The sequence below is a fragment of the Malania oleifera genome, chromosome 9, assembly GCF_029873635.1.
Source record: "Malania oleifera isolate guangnan ecotype guangnan chromosome 9, ASM2987363v1, whole genome shotgun sequence".
Taxonomy (NCBI): domain Eukaryota; kingdom Viridiplantae; phylum Streptophyta; class Magnoliopsida; order Santalales; family Ximeniaceae; genus Malania; species Malania oleifera.
The window spans coordinates 71,365,283-71,378,719 of NC_080425.1; the positions used below are offsets into that span (position 1 = coordinate 71,365,283).

The 13,437-nt window shown below is 34.8% G+C and overlaps 1 protein-coding gene across 1 annotated transcript; it reads right to left on the bottom strand.

Moving 5' to 3' along the window:
* Window positions 1-580: 580 nt before the first annotated feature.
* LOC131164724 (protein HOTHEAD-like) lies at window positions 581-13,038 on the bottom strand. Its single transcript, XM_058122144.1, has 5 exons — window positions 12,831-13,038; window positions 11,744-12,388; window positions 8,268-8,647; window positions 895-1,409; window positions 581-816 (listed from the first exon to the last, which is right to left on the bottom strand). The coding sequence occupies exons 1-5, from the start codon at window positions 12,910-12,912 to the stop codon at window positions 762-764; spliced, it is 1,677 nt and encodes a 558-aa protein (XP_057978127.1). The 5' UTR covers window positions 12,913-13,038; the 3' UTR covers window positions 581-761.
* Window positions 13,039-13,437: the final 399 nt, after the last annotated feature.

Here is a 13,437-nt window from a genome sequence, read left to right on the forward strand (position 1 = left end):
AATTTCCATTCTTTATGCAATCCAAGCTTCTTGATCTCCTATTTTCCTTCACCTAATCTCAATCACTCAACCTTCAGCAATTTTTTTCCCAGTTTTTCAATAAGCAATTCCTTTATTCTCTCTGTATCTGTGTCTCCTACCCCTATGAAGTTGTCTATTTATAGGTCTCATATAAGAACCCTTATATTTAAATTTGATTCACCAATCAATTTTAAATTGATCAATCAAACTTGAAACTAATTTGTTAATTAAATTAATCAATCAATTTTAAATTGTTCAATTAATTTTAAAAACTGATTAATTTTCAATTATGATTCTCTAATGAAGATTCTATTGTTTGTGTGTGTGCAGGTGCAAGCATGGAGAAGCTGACCTACTTTTTTATTTCATTTTTCCTTTTCCTATTTTTTTTATTTTCAATTTAAAAATTTTCATTTTTCATTACATTTTTCTATTTTTTATTTAGTTTCCTCATTTTATTATATTAATGGGTATTTTTACCCAAATTATGTTATATAAGCCCCGAAAAACTTCGGATATCTATAACCCTCCACATAACATTGGTTTTGGAAGATGCCTATAATGGAACTGATGAACTTATTTGCACAACTTTTATAGTCACATACAACAATATTTAAACACTTTGTGCACAATAGATGAATTATTTTAATTCACCATGCCCTTAAAGCACACCAACACAATGCAACATTTAAAAAAAAAAAAAAAAAAACAAACAAACCCCTTTGTGCACAATAGATGAATTATTTTGATACATCACTTGCAAATCTCTCCTTTAACACCCTCACTCCCATGTACCTGCACCACCAGGAAGAACAAATCACATCATTGACGCATAATTAATCTGATTAAATAATCAAATGATTGGTTAATTACCTCCCGAGCATCATGACAGTGGCTTGAGGATTGGTTCCGGGAGAGTTAACAAAGGTGGATCCATCGATGACCCGTAATGCATCCACGCCGAGAACCCTGTAATCAGAATCCACCACCTGCCCGACCCAACAACCGCCATGGTAATGCCATATGGTCATCACCGTGTCCTTGCAGAACCGCTCCAGTGGCGACAAGCTCTTGTTCCTATGCTTTGGCACCAAATTCATGGGCAATTCCTCCATGACGGCAAGTAGGGATTCGGACGAAGTGTTCTCGTACATGAATGGGAAGAAAGCTTTGGAGTCGATGATTCTCTGGACGACTTTGACGCCCTCCACGCATCTCTCCAGGTCTGCCGCTTCTTTGAAGTAGTTGAAGGTCACAGACGGGTTGTCGTTCGGGTTTCGATTTCGGAGCTCCAAATGGCCTGTGGAGGCCGGGCCGATGATCTTTTCTAGGATGAATCCACCCGTTAGATCTGCCTCCTCAACCTTAACACCACGTGGCGCCCTCGTCTTCGTGCAAAGAAAATTATAGCAAGGGGCGTACGTGTCAGTCACACAAACAGTTGCATGACTAATCAATTAAGGCTGTGTTTGGTAATACACAGTATCTATGCATGTGTCTATTGTATAGATGCATATCTAGATTTAATTTATTTTAACTTTAATTATTTAATTCTTTATGTTAATCCTCAATATAATTTTTTTTTTGATAATCCCAAAACTCCAATCACTATCATGTCACATTGGACATTATGATGCGACACTAAATTTGTAGGGTGAAAGTCGTCCGCTGGTAATTCACTAGCATAATGACTCAAAGGAGAATCAAACTCATGATTCTGTGGTCTCCAAAGTCATAAATTCACCCTTACCATTTGAGCTGGTTTAGCTGGGCAATCCTCAATATAATTTTAACAGGCAAAAAAAAAAAAAAAAAAAGCCATTAAAGAAAGAATTATAAGTAATTTAAAATTGGTTACAAATTAGATGTGAGTATTTGTGTTAGAAATAAACTTAGTAATCATATATTAAGTATTGGATAAATTGTACATGTTGAAATTTGTCTCTGTGAGGAATTGTCTATTTTAACTTATAATTAAGCATTACTTTTTTACTCTTAAAAGAGACCTTGCATAGGTTAGGTAAATTCCAACCTAGCTCATATACCAGGGCCTATTCAGATGGAGTCAAAAGATTTTATTTAGGAGATAAGGAAAAATCACTATAGCTATGTCAAAAATATTTTTGGATCAATTATCATTTTTTAAAACAAGTAACAATTCCTTTATGTTGTATTTCGAAGCATTTTGGACCTTAAATATGAATTTGTGATAGCTTAAAAAAAAAAATAACATATTTTTATATTGCATTTTACTCAAATACACATAAGCTTAAATTCAATGTTTGACTTTCAACTTCCCCCAAAAAAAAAGGACTATAGGATTTTCAAAAGTAAGGGCACCCTCCCTCTATCCTTGGTTTCTCTTTATTATGAGGGGACGTTTATTTAATTTGAATGACTTCTAAATAAAGATTAAGGCAAAAGACACTCATCTCTCCTGAGATTTGAAAAGAAATGGAGATCTCCGTTAAGGTTTCAAAACTATTAGACCTCTCCTGAGGTTTGTCAAAAACATATAGATTTCCCCTAAAAAAAAAATTTGTCTTTTCTACCCCCTACTTTGTTTTACATCAATAACACTATATTTTTATATTTTTATCTACAATAATTCTTATTTCATTTTTATGTTTTTCTTTTTCAGTGTACCAAAATTTAAATAATAATTTATCATTTTTTCTTACTTTCTCTCCCACCTATTTAGTTTCTTAAGAGTAAATTATATTAATTTATCCGGACTTAGTGAATGAAGTAATTAATCTTATATATTTCAATGCTTAATGATAAATGGCTATACATTACTTTTTATACATGTTCAGAAATGAACAATGATATATACATAGTAAATGTTGCAACCAAGACTCAAGGAGATAATTGAGGCTTGATTGGAGGAGCAATTGGCAGCTTGACCGGAGGAGCAATGGTAGGTGTTGACATTGGAGGAGAGAGGGTAGGTGTTGACTTATCATGCCCCGCAAGATTGACTGGTCGTTAAGGGCACCAATCTTGGTTCGATGGGTAAGAAAAGGCAACCGAGGCAGTGGCTTGGTAAGAGAGTCAGCTAGTTGATTAGAAGTATGAACATGGGAAACATGTAGGCGACCTGTAGCAACTTGACCACGAACAAAGTGGAAGTCGATGGCGATGTGTTTCATACGAGAATGAAAGACTAGATTGGCACATACATAGGCAGCACTCACATTGTCACAGTAAATGACTGGAGTAGGGGATGCGTGTACACGCAGCTCTTGAAGGAGATTCATTACCCAATTTACTTTTGCTGCAGTTGAGGCAATAACTCGGTATTCAGCCTCAGTGGAGGAGCGAGCGATAGTCTTTTGCTTTTTAGAACTCCAAGAGATGGGATTGGCGCCAAGAAAAAGAATATAAGCTAAAGTTGAAGTCTGATCATTAGGATCACCAACCCAATTAGCATCAGAAAATGCATGAAATTTCCAAGGAGAGTTTTTAAGAAGCATGATGCCATAGTCAAAAGTTCCAACCAAGTAGAGGAGCAAGCTTTTAACTGCCGACCAATGAAGTGTGGAAGGAGAGTGCATGAACTGAGACAACTTGTTAATGACAAAGGACACGTCAAGACGTGTCAAGGATAGGTATTGCAATGACCCAAGAGTTTGACGATACAAGGTAGCATCAGTTGATGGAGAACCATCCGACAATGTGAAAGCTTCAGTAGTTGCAAGAGGGGTAGAAACAGGCCAGGCATCATCCATGTTCACTTGATGCATGAAGTCTTGGATATATTTCCTTTGAGACAGAAATAAACCATTACAGGTAAAGTAAGCTTCAACCCCAAGAAAATATGAGGGATTACCAAGATCCTTAATAGAGAATCATTTGGAGAGGATAGTGATGAAGTCAGTCACATAAGCAGCGGAGGATCCTGTGACAATGATGTCATCCACATAAACTATTAGATAAATAATTGTGTTGGAAGAGTGGAGTATAAACAATGAGGTATCGGACCGAGAGTTAGTGAAGGCTTCTGAGATAAGAAAATTGCAAAGTTCATGGTACCATGCGCGAGGGGCTTGTCGAAGCCCATATATGGCCTTGTGTAAGCAACAAACATGATTAGGAAGATCGGAGTTGGTGAAGCCAGGGGGCTGGTCCACGAAAACTACCTCAGATAAAAAGCCCTGCAATAATGCATTATTCACGTCTAGTTGGAGAAGAGACCAACTGTTAGTTACAGTAAGAGTACGTAATAACCGAACAATAGCAGGTTTGACAATCGAGCTGTAGGTTTCAGAAAAATTTATCCCAAGTTGTTGATGGAAACCTTTGGCCACTAAGCGAGCTTTATAACGAGCTATGGTACCATCAAGATTCCTCTTAATCCTATAGACCCACTTACACCCAATAACATTTTGTGTAGGAGTACGTGGAACAAGAGACCACGTGTGATTGGAGAGTAGAGCATTGTATTCCTCACTCATGGCTTGTCGCCATAGGAGGTGTTGCTGGGCCTATTTGAAGGTGGAAGGTTCAGTAATGGATGGATTGGTGGTTGTGTGAAGGTCAAAGATATGTTTTGGCTTTGTAATGTTATTACGTAGCCTAATATTATAAAGGTGAAGTTATGCTGGAATAGTAGATGAGGAGAGGATATCGGAGATGAGATACTTACCTAAGAAGGATTGGATGCACCCGTTGGTGGAGGTGTGGAGGAGGGTCCCAAGGATGAAATGTCTTGGTGTGGAGATTCAATCTGGTAAGAAGAAGACTCACCACGCAAAGTAGTAGTAAGAGGAGGAGATATAGAATCAACTTGAGGGATAGAGGTGACAGGCAAATGGAGGTGATTAGGAAGAGATGTAGGAATAGACACTTGAGTTGATTTCGATAACCAATTGGTGGAGGAGGGTAAGATGAAAGATGACGTCGTGTGATATTTGTAATTCTGAAGGGGAAAAGTGTGTTCCACAAACACGACATTTCTAGAGATGTAGATTTTATTGGTGGAGGGATCAAGGCACATATAGGCATGATGCGGAGTTGAGTATCCAATGAATATATAAGGACGGGACCGTGGTTGGAGTTTGTGAGAGGAGTAGGGTCGCAACCATGGATAATATAGACAACCAAATATTTTCAAGGATAACTAATTAGGTGACTTCTTAAAGAGATGAGAGAAAGGAGATTAGTGACGTGTTACTAGAGAGGGCAATTAGTTGATGAAGTAAACGACGACTTGAAATGCTAAAGACCAATATTGGAGTGGAACATATGCATGAGGCTAGTGCAGTTTCAACAACATGGCGATGTTTGTGCTCAGCCGTGTCAACATGTTCTTGGGTATGAGGAGGAGATTTGAGATGTTGAATACCAACTCGAGAGAGAAAATGTCCGAGACTAATGGCTTCGTCACTTCCATCTGTATAAACTGTTTTAATCTTTGTAGAAAAATAATTTTCAACAAGAGATTTAAATTGTTCAAATACGAAAGTAACATTTGATTTTTTCTTGATAGGATAAAGCCAAGTGTATTTGGTAAAGTAATCCACAAAAATAGCGTAATAGTGAAAATTATCAAAGGAAGGAAGAGGAGCAAGACCCCAAACATCCATAAATAGAGTTTCCAAAGGTCTAGAACAAGTTAATGACGAGACACCAAAGGGCAGTTTGTGATTTTTATTACATAAGCATGCATTACAATAGTGAGACAAGAAACTGGACTTAGAGAAAGGTAGTTTATGAGAGGCAATGATTTGATGAAGAATTTTGGAGGACAGATGACCAAGGCAACTGTGCCAGAGACTGATGGTTGGAAGGGAGGGTTTGGACAAGGTTGTTATGAGAGTCGAGTGTTGTGGTGAAGAGGTTGTTCTGCTAACCGAAGTAGGCCACTCATAGACGTTTCCTCTATTCCGGCCTCACACTAAGGATGCCCCCGTGGTTAGATCCTTCAAAAGAAAAGAATCAGGAAAAAAAATTCAATAGAGGTATTATTGTGAAAGCAAAATTGAGAGAAAAAAAGAAGATTTTTCTTTATGTTAGGTGCACACAAAACATTATTGAGTTTGAATGTGGAATCACATGACTTAAGAGTGGTAAATCCAATATGAGTGATAGGAACGTTATTACCATTTCCAACCATGGCATCATCATTGCCACCATACTCAGAGTGAATGGATAGGTTATGCAAATCTAAGGTGATGTGATGAGAGGCCCCAGAGTCAACTATCCAACTTGACTGATTACTTGGAGTTTCGTGAGTTGTGAAGTTGGCTTATGGCCAAGTGGTGGGTAAGGAACGTGATCTGCATACTTTGGAAATGTGACCATGCTTGTCACATAATTGACAGACGACCCGAGGTTGGTTCCCATTGAAGTTAGGCCACCAAGTCTGATTTGAGTTGTTTGACATGAGTCCTTGAGTTTCTAAAGCGCTAGAAAAATTTTAGTTGCCATGGTTTCTATAGGAATTATGTTGGAGTAGATAGTTGTTGTTCCCTGAGTAGCCATTATTGTTTCCTCCAAATCGAGACTGTTTTTGAAAAGTATTGAAGGTGCCATTTCTCCCTTTCTTGTTGTGCTGCTTTTAGGAATATTGGATAGTCATGTGAGAGTTGGTCGAGTATAATTGGTTGAGCATCGTTTCATAGCCCATAAGCTTTTCCACTAATTTTTCAAAGGAGATGGGTGATTCTCTTGCACATAAGGTAGCTTTGAGTTCTTTGTAATCATCGGTGAAACCATTAAACATATATACCACTATTTTTCCATCACTCAAATTGTGCCCAATTATGACAAGATCATCAATAATGGTTTTAACTGTTTGCATAAATTCAGAGATGCTCTTTCCTGCTTGACTAACCTTGGTGAGGAAATCAATTAGACTAACCATCCGAGTATTAGATTTGTTGACATAGGTAGTTTTGAGTTTGCGCCACGCTTCCTCAGTATTTTTGCATCGAGATACAATTGGTCTTGCTGATCTAGTGACAGTTGTTTGAATAGCAAGAAGTAATAGTCGATCTTGACGAATCCAAATTTTATACTTTGGATCATTAACTGGTAGGCATGGATGAGTTCCATCTACAAATCCCATGAGATCATACTCAAGAAGAAGATTTGTCATCTGGAAGTTGCACATTGAATAGTTTCCACCACTTGAAAGTTTGTGGGTAATAAGTGTGGATGTATTGATTGAGACAACATGAGTATTTTCACCAACAATATAATTGTAGTTTCACTAGATGTAGCCATAATTAAAGGATGGGTGAAGATAAGATAGTTGGACAAATATATATAGGAGATCAGGGTTGAAATTTATTAAGAGAAAAATTGGGAAGGGGACAAATGGGTGGAAAAGTTCTTTGCTCGAAATGCAAAGCTCCCTATACATATATAATTATGGAATCTGTAAGAATATGAGAAAAGGAGCTGCTGTATATTATTTTAAGGTGGAGACATTTTGCAAATAGGGAAGAGCTCACTTTAAAGTGAAGACACTGTTTGGTGTGAGATGCGAGCAACGGTGACCGGCGAGAGGAGAGAAGCAGGTGACCGGGGAGACCCGAGGACTGAGAGGATCTGCGGACTGCAGCGATGGCGTGCTGGTGCTCGGCTGCTGGAAGAGTAACTGGGGAGAACCTGAAGGCAGAGAGGATCTGCAGACTGCAGCGACCGGGTGCTGCGTGCAGTGGGCAGATCAGAGGGCAGTGGGTATGGCCTGCTCCGGAGCTAGAGTTGGAGCCAGAAGTGTTTCCTGTGACGGGCTGGAGGGAAAATGGGTTTTGGGGTTATCTTGAAGGTTCTCTGTTTCGAAGCTAGCTGGAGGGAAAAGGGGTTTTGGGGTTCAAAGACCAGACAAATACAGTAAGATCTAAATAGGGTGAGAGGGGAAGAAGCAGGGAAGTTGAGCGGAACTGTCTGTGTTGGGTTAGAGAGAGAAAAAAGACGCAGGTGTCTTGTTTCAGAACCGACGAGCTCTGATACTATGAATGAAGCAATTAATCTTGTATATTTCAATGCTTAATGAATGATAAATGGCTTTCTATACATGTTCATAAATGAACAATGATATATAGAGTGTAAATGTGCAACCAAGACTCGCTTGATTGGAGGAGCGACTGACGGCTTGACTGGAGGAGAGAGGGCAGGCGTTGACTTATCACTTACTACCCCAACTATGGATGAAAAAGTTAGAACATTAAGTGCAGAGTTATTAGGTTATAATTTAAAAAATAAAAAATAAAGAAATAAAAAAAGATATAGGGAACCTGAGAAGGGATGGTTTTTAGAGGGAAACCGCCGAGGAAGCTTTTGCCGCTGGCTGCTTCGATGTAGCTTCCAAAGGGGGTGATGCCAACGACTTCGATGACGGAGACCTCCACCGGCGTAGGGGATGGCACCAAGATGGTATTCATTGGGTTGTCAGACATTCCTTGGCCCACCATGGGCTGGTCCAACACCACATGGATCTTATGGGCCTTTAGGTGCTCTGCTGGGCCCACTCCGCTTAGCATCAGTAGCTGTGGGCTTCCCAATGCTCCCGCTGACAAGATGATCTCGTTCTTGGGCCCTCTGTTCAAGTATGCTTTGTGCTTCATCCCTGATGCATCTCTGTATATTACTCCATGGGCTATGGGCTTGCCTTCCCCTGCACGTTGATTAATGAGATACGTAAAATGCTACTATACTATTTTTGAAAGTATGAAATACTTTTTTTTTGGTAAATCATAAATTTCATAATATACATTTCACCTTAATTGTTTAAATATTTTTTAATTTTAATTAAAAATGTTCTCCACCTTTGTTACCTTTTCCTCTTCTCCAAATAATATTGATTTATATATATATATATATATATATATATATATATATATATTAAGGGTTTAAGAGCACTCAAACTTATCTATGAAGATAATAAATTATCTCTCTATCTGTTTCCATTTCAACAGAAAAGTCTAATAATAAATTTATTTTTTAAATTTATGGACACTCTTAACTTATCTATTAATATAACGAACTGCTTTTCTATCATTAGTTTCCTCATTTAGCACAAAGGTTTTATTTAATTAATTTTTTAAATTAGTGAAATCAGTTTTATAGGAAAAAAAAAAATTAAAAGCATTTTTATTTTGTCATTTGTCAATTTGAAAGGCATATGGTGCGAGTGGATTCATACTGCATGAACCCACTTTGCACTTTGTAATTTTAAAAATAATTTAAACCCCATTTAGTTATAGGAAATAATTTTCATTTTTATTTTAATTTAAAAAAAAAAAAAACCACAGAAAAGTTAACTAAATTTTATTTTTAAAATACCTGTATGGAATAAATGAATAAAAATAAATATTTTTGACCAAATTTTTTATTAAAATTATTTTTTTCTTTAGTTTTAATTTTTAAATAAATATGAAAATGCACTTTATTTTTTTATTTTTTAAATTTATATAAAAATAATTAGAAACATTTTTTCCCCTAGATTTCTAACTCTGTGTGGATTATGTATAAAGTTTTTTCTAAATTCACACAAATTCAAATTCAAACTTTAGACTCCATACATATTATTTTATATAAATTTAAAAATTTTAAAAAATAAGTTATCTTTCTTGTGATCATTTTACAATCTAAAAATACAAAATAAAAAACTATTTTGCACATTTAAACATACTGTTTATTTTAAATATTTTAATAGAATATTGAAAATTTAAAAAATAAGTCAATTTTGTTTTATATAATTTTTTAGAAAATTAAAATTTAGAAAACAAAAAAAATATTTTCCAAAGCTAAATAGACCCCTATATCTTTTCTCATTATGTATTTAGAGATTTGAATTTTAAGACTTAAATTTAAACTTGAGCAGATATAAAAATTTAAACAAAATGCAATAAGATTGCATAAAATTTAAATCCTAAAGTGTATATCCTCTCATATATTGAATATCCAAATTTTAGCTTATTATTTTTATAAATTTTTAATTATTATTTTACATATAGATTTGAATCTTAAACTTTAATTTGTGTGGATTATGTATGTAGTTTCATCTAAATTCACATAAGTTTAAATTTAAATTCTAAAATTCATGATTATAAATATTACCTTATATAAATTTTAGAAAATTAGAAATGAAGTTGTCCTTTGTATGATTATTTTCAAATATAGAAATAAAAAATGAAAATTTGTTTCACACATTTAAAAATAGCCTTTATTTTCTGCTTTTTAAATATGAATATTGAAAAATTAAAAAATAATCTAAAAATTTTATAACTTTTTTAAAAAACTAAAATTTAAAAAATATAAAATATTTCTTATAATTTTTCTTACTATGTATTTACAACTCATTTTGGTATAATTTCTTACATAATTAATTGTAATTAATTTAATAAAATTAATTTATTTATGAGAATAAATATTTCGTTGATCAAATGTAATCTTAGAAATTTGCACCACAAAAAAATATTAATTTAAATAATATTTTTTTCCCGATTTCTAACTCTAATTTGTGTGGATTATGTATAAAGTTTTTTTTTTTTTTTTTTAAATTCACACAAATTCAAATTCAAACTTTAAACTCCATGATTGTAGATATTATTTTATATAAATTTTAAAAATTTTAAAAAATAAGTTATCTTTCTTATGATCATTTTAAAATCTAAAAATAAAAAATAAAAAACTATTTTGCACATTTAAACATACTGTTTATTTTAAATATTTTAATAGAATATTGAAAAATTAAAAAATAAGTCAATTTTTTTTTTTACAATTTTTCAGAAAATTAAAATTTAGAAAACAAAAAAATATTTTCCAAAGCTAAACATACCCTATATCTTTTCTCATTATGTATTTAGAGATTTGAATTTTAAGACTTAAATTTAAACTTGAGCAGATTTAAACAAAATGTAATAAGATTGCATAAAATTTAAATCCTAAAGTATATATATCCTCTCATATACAGAATATCCAAATTTTAGCTTATTACTTTTATAAATTTTTAATTCTTATTTTAATTTAAATCTTAAACTTTAATTTTTGTGGATTATGTATGTAGTTTCGTCTAAATTCACATAAATTTAAATTTTAAAATTCATGATTATAGATATTACCTTATATAAATTTTAGAAAATTAGGAATGAAGTTGTCTTTCTTGTGATTATTTTCAAATATAGAAATAAAAAATAAAAATTTGTTTCACACATTTAAATATAGCCTTTATTTTCTGCTTTTTAAATATGAATATTGAAAAATTAAAAAAAATAATCTAAAAATTTTATAACTTTTTAAAAAACTAAAATTTAAAAAATAGAAAATATTTCCCACAACCGAACGGTTTCTTATAGTTTTTCTTACTATGTATTTACAACTCGTTTTGGGATAATTTCTTACATAATTAATTGTAATTAATTTAATAAAATTAATTTATTTATGAGAATAAATATTTCGCTGATCAAATGTATTCTTAGAGATTTGCACCTGGTTTGTTGGGATATTAATTATTTTTTAGAAAAAGGTCTCCTTCAATTTTAACAACGGAGTTTTAATAATAATAATTTATGATAACTTTAGATCATAATTTTATTTAAAGTTATGTAATTTTTTAAAATTGAAATGAATATAATTCAAACTTTATTACCAAAAAAATTATTTTAAAGCAGATTCAAACATGGGGCTGTAGGCCGTCAGTAATTATCTTCACTAATTCATGAATCTCAAATCAATTAATTGAAAATAAATTAAATCTGTACTTAATCACCTTTGATTCTTCTAAACAAGATTTTGTGTACGGTGGCATGGATCAGAACGCGAAGCCGATCGGGATTGGCATACTTCAATAAATCGGCGGCGGTGTGACGGCTCCCTTTGCCGTCAAAAATGGATCCCCCAACCTTCGTACCTTCAATGTGATCGTACGTAAACCCATTGTTCGGCAAAACCCCCGCTTCAATCAGCCCGTCCCGCACCGCCGCCTGCCACCGCCCCATGGGAGGCTCGAACGCCACCACCTCCTCCACCCACCGGTACGACTCCTTCACCAGCTCCCCGTCCCATCCCGCCTCCCTCACGTAATCGGCGGGGGCCCGCGAGTAAAACCCCGCGTTTATGCAGGAGCCGCCGCCCAGGACGCGGGCGCGGGAGTTGATGACGCCGTCCTCTGAGACGAAGCGCTGCGCGGGGGAGGCGGGAGAGAGGTCGCTGAGAGGCACGCCGAAGGAGGCGAGGTTGGTTATGTTGGGGTTGCCGTAGGGGGAGCCGCCGCGTTCGAGGAGTAAGACGGTGTAGTTTTGAGAGAGTGTGGCGGCCAACGGGCAGCCGGAGGTTCCGCCGCCGACGATGATGTAGTCGTAGTAGGATGTGAGTGGGGCGGAGTTTGAGTGCTGGATAAAGGCGTAGTCTGGAGCTGCACGTGTAGCCAGAAGGAAAAATGGAGATGGGTTATTATGATTTAAGGGCATAAGTAATTCGCAACTAGCATGCCAATTTAAATTCCAGATTTAAAATTACGTGGATACAAGAAAAATGATATATAATAAAAGAAATTAAATTAAATTAATATAAACTCTAATTTTTGATTTTGAAATAGAGTGTAACAAAAATTATATATAAGGCATAACCCACATAAAATGTTTCAATATCCTTAATTATTTTTTGTGTTTCCAAGTGTTGCTCGAAGCCAATTCCTTAATCTTTGCATGTGGGAAAGGGATTTGTGATGAAGAATAGACCACACAGGCCCTTGAAATTTGATTGAATATAAACTAAAATTTGAACCTTGAAATCCATATCTTCAAATAAATTAAGACCCTTGTGAAAAAGAAAGAGGAGAGAGAGAGAGTTGATACAAGTTTGGGAGGAAGGGAAGCCCAGAAAAAGGAAAGCTGCAGCAAAAGCAGCACCGATGGACCGCCACCATCCTAACCCCATCGGAACTGTTTTCTTTCTCGAATCCTCTCCTGACAAGATAGGAAAGGAATTAACAGAAGTACTACTACTACTACTACCCTTGGGACGCCTAGCTAGTTTCCTCCCAAATTAAGAAACCCGCACTCATGAGTAGTGCGCCCATCTCGGGCTGTGGAATTTAAAGCGTAGCGCTATGTGCGTCCAAACCGCGGCCACATTAATTGCATGTTCTCTCATCTTCCATGCATACAGTACAAATTTCACTATCTCTATATATCATTTCTTTTTGTCATGTTAATTACTATTTAAATAAAGAAAGTCAAAACTTTTTTAATTAAATTAACTCTATATGAACTTAAGAAATAGACTTACATCTATCTATAATTTAATTAATTTAGAAGAATTTATACTATTAGCGAGATACGACCGTGTATAAAAACAATCATGTACGCATGCTTATGTTGTATAAATTAACCCATGTTACATATTGTTTATGCTGTATAAATTAATCCATATAACATATATACTTTATGAATTAATTAACTT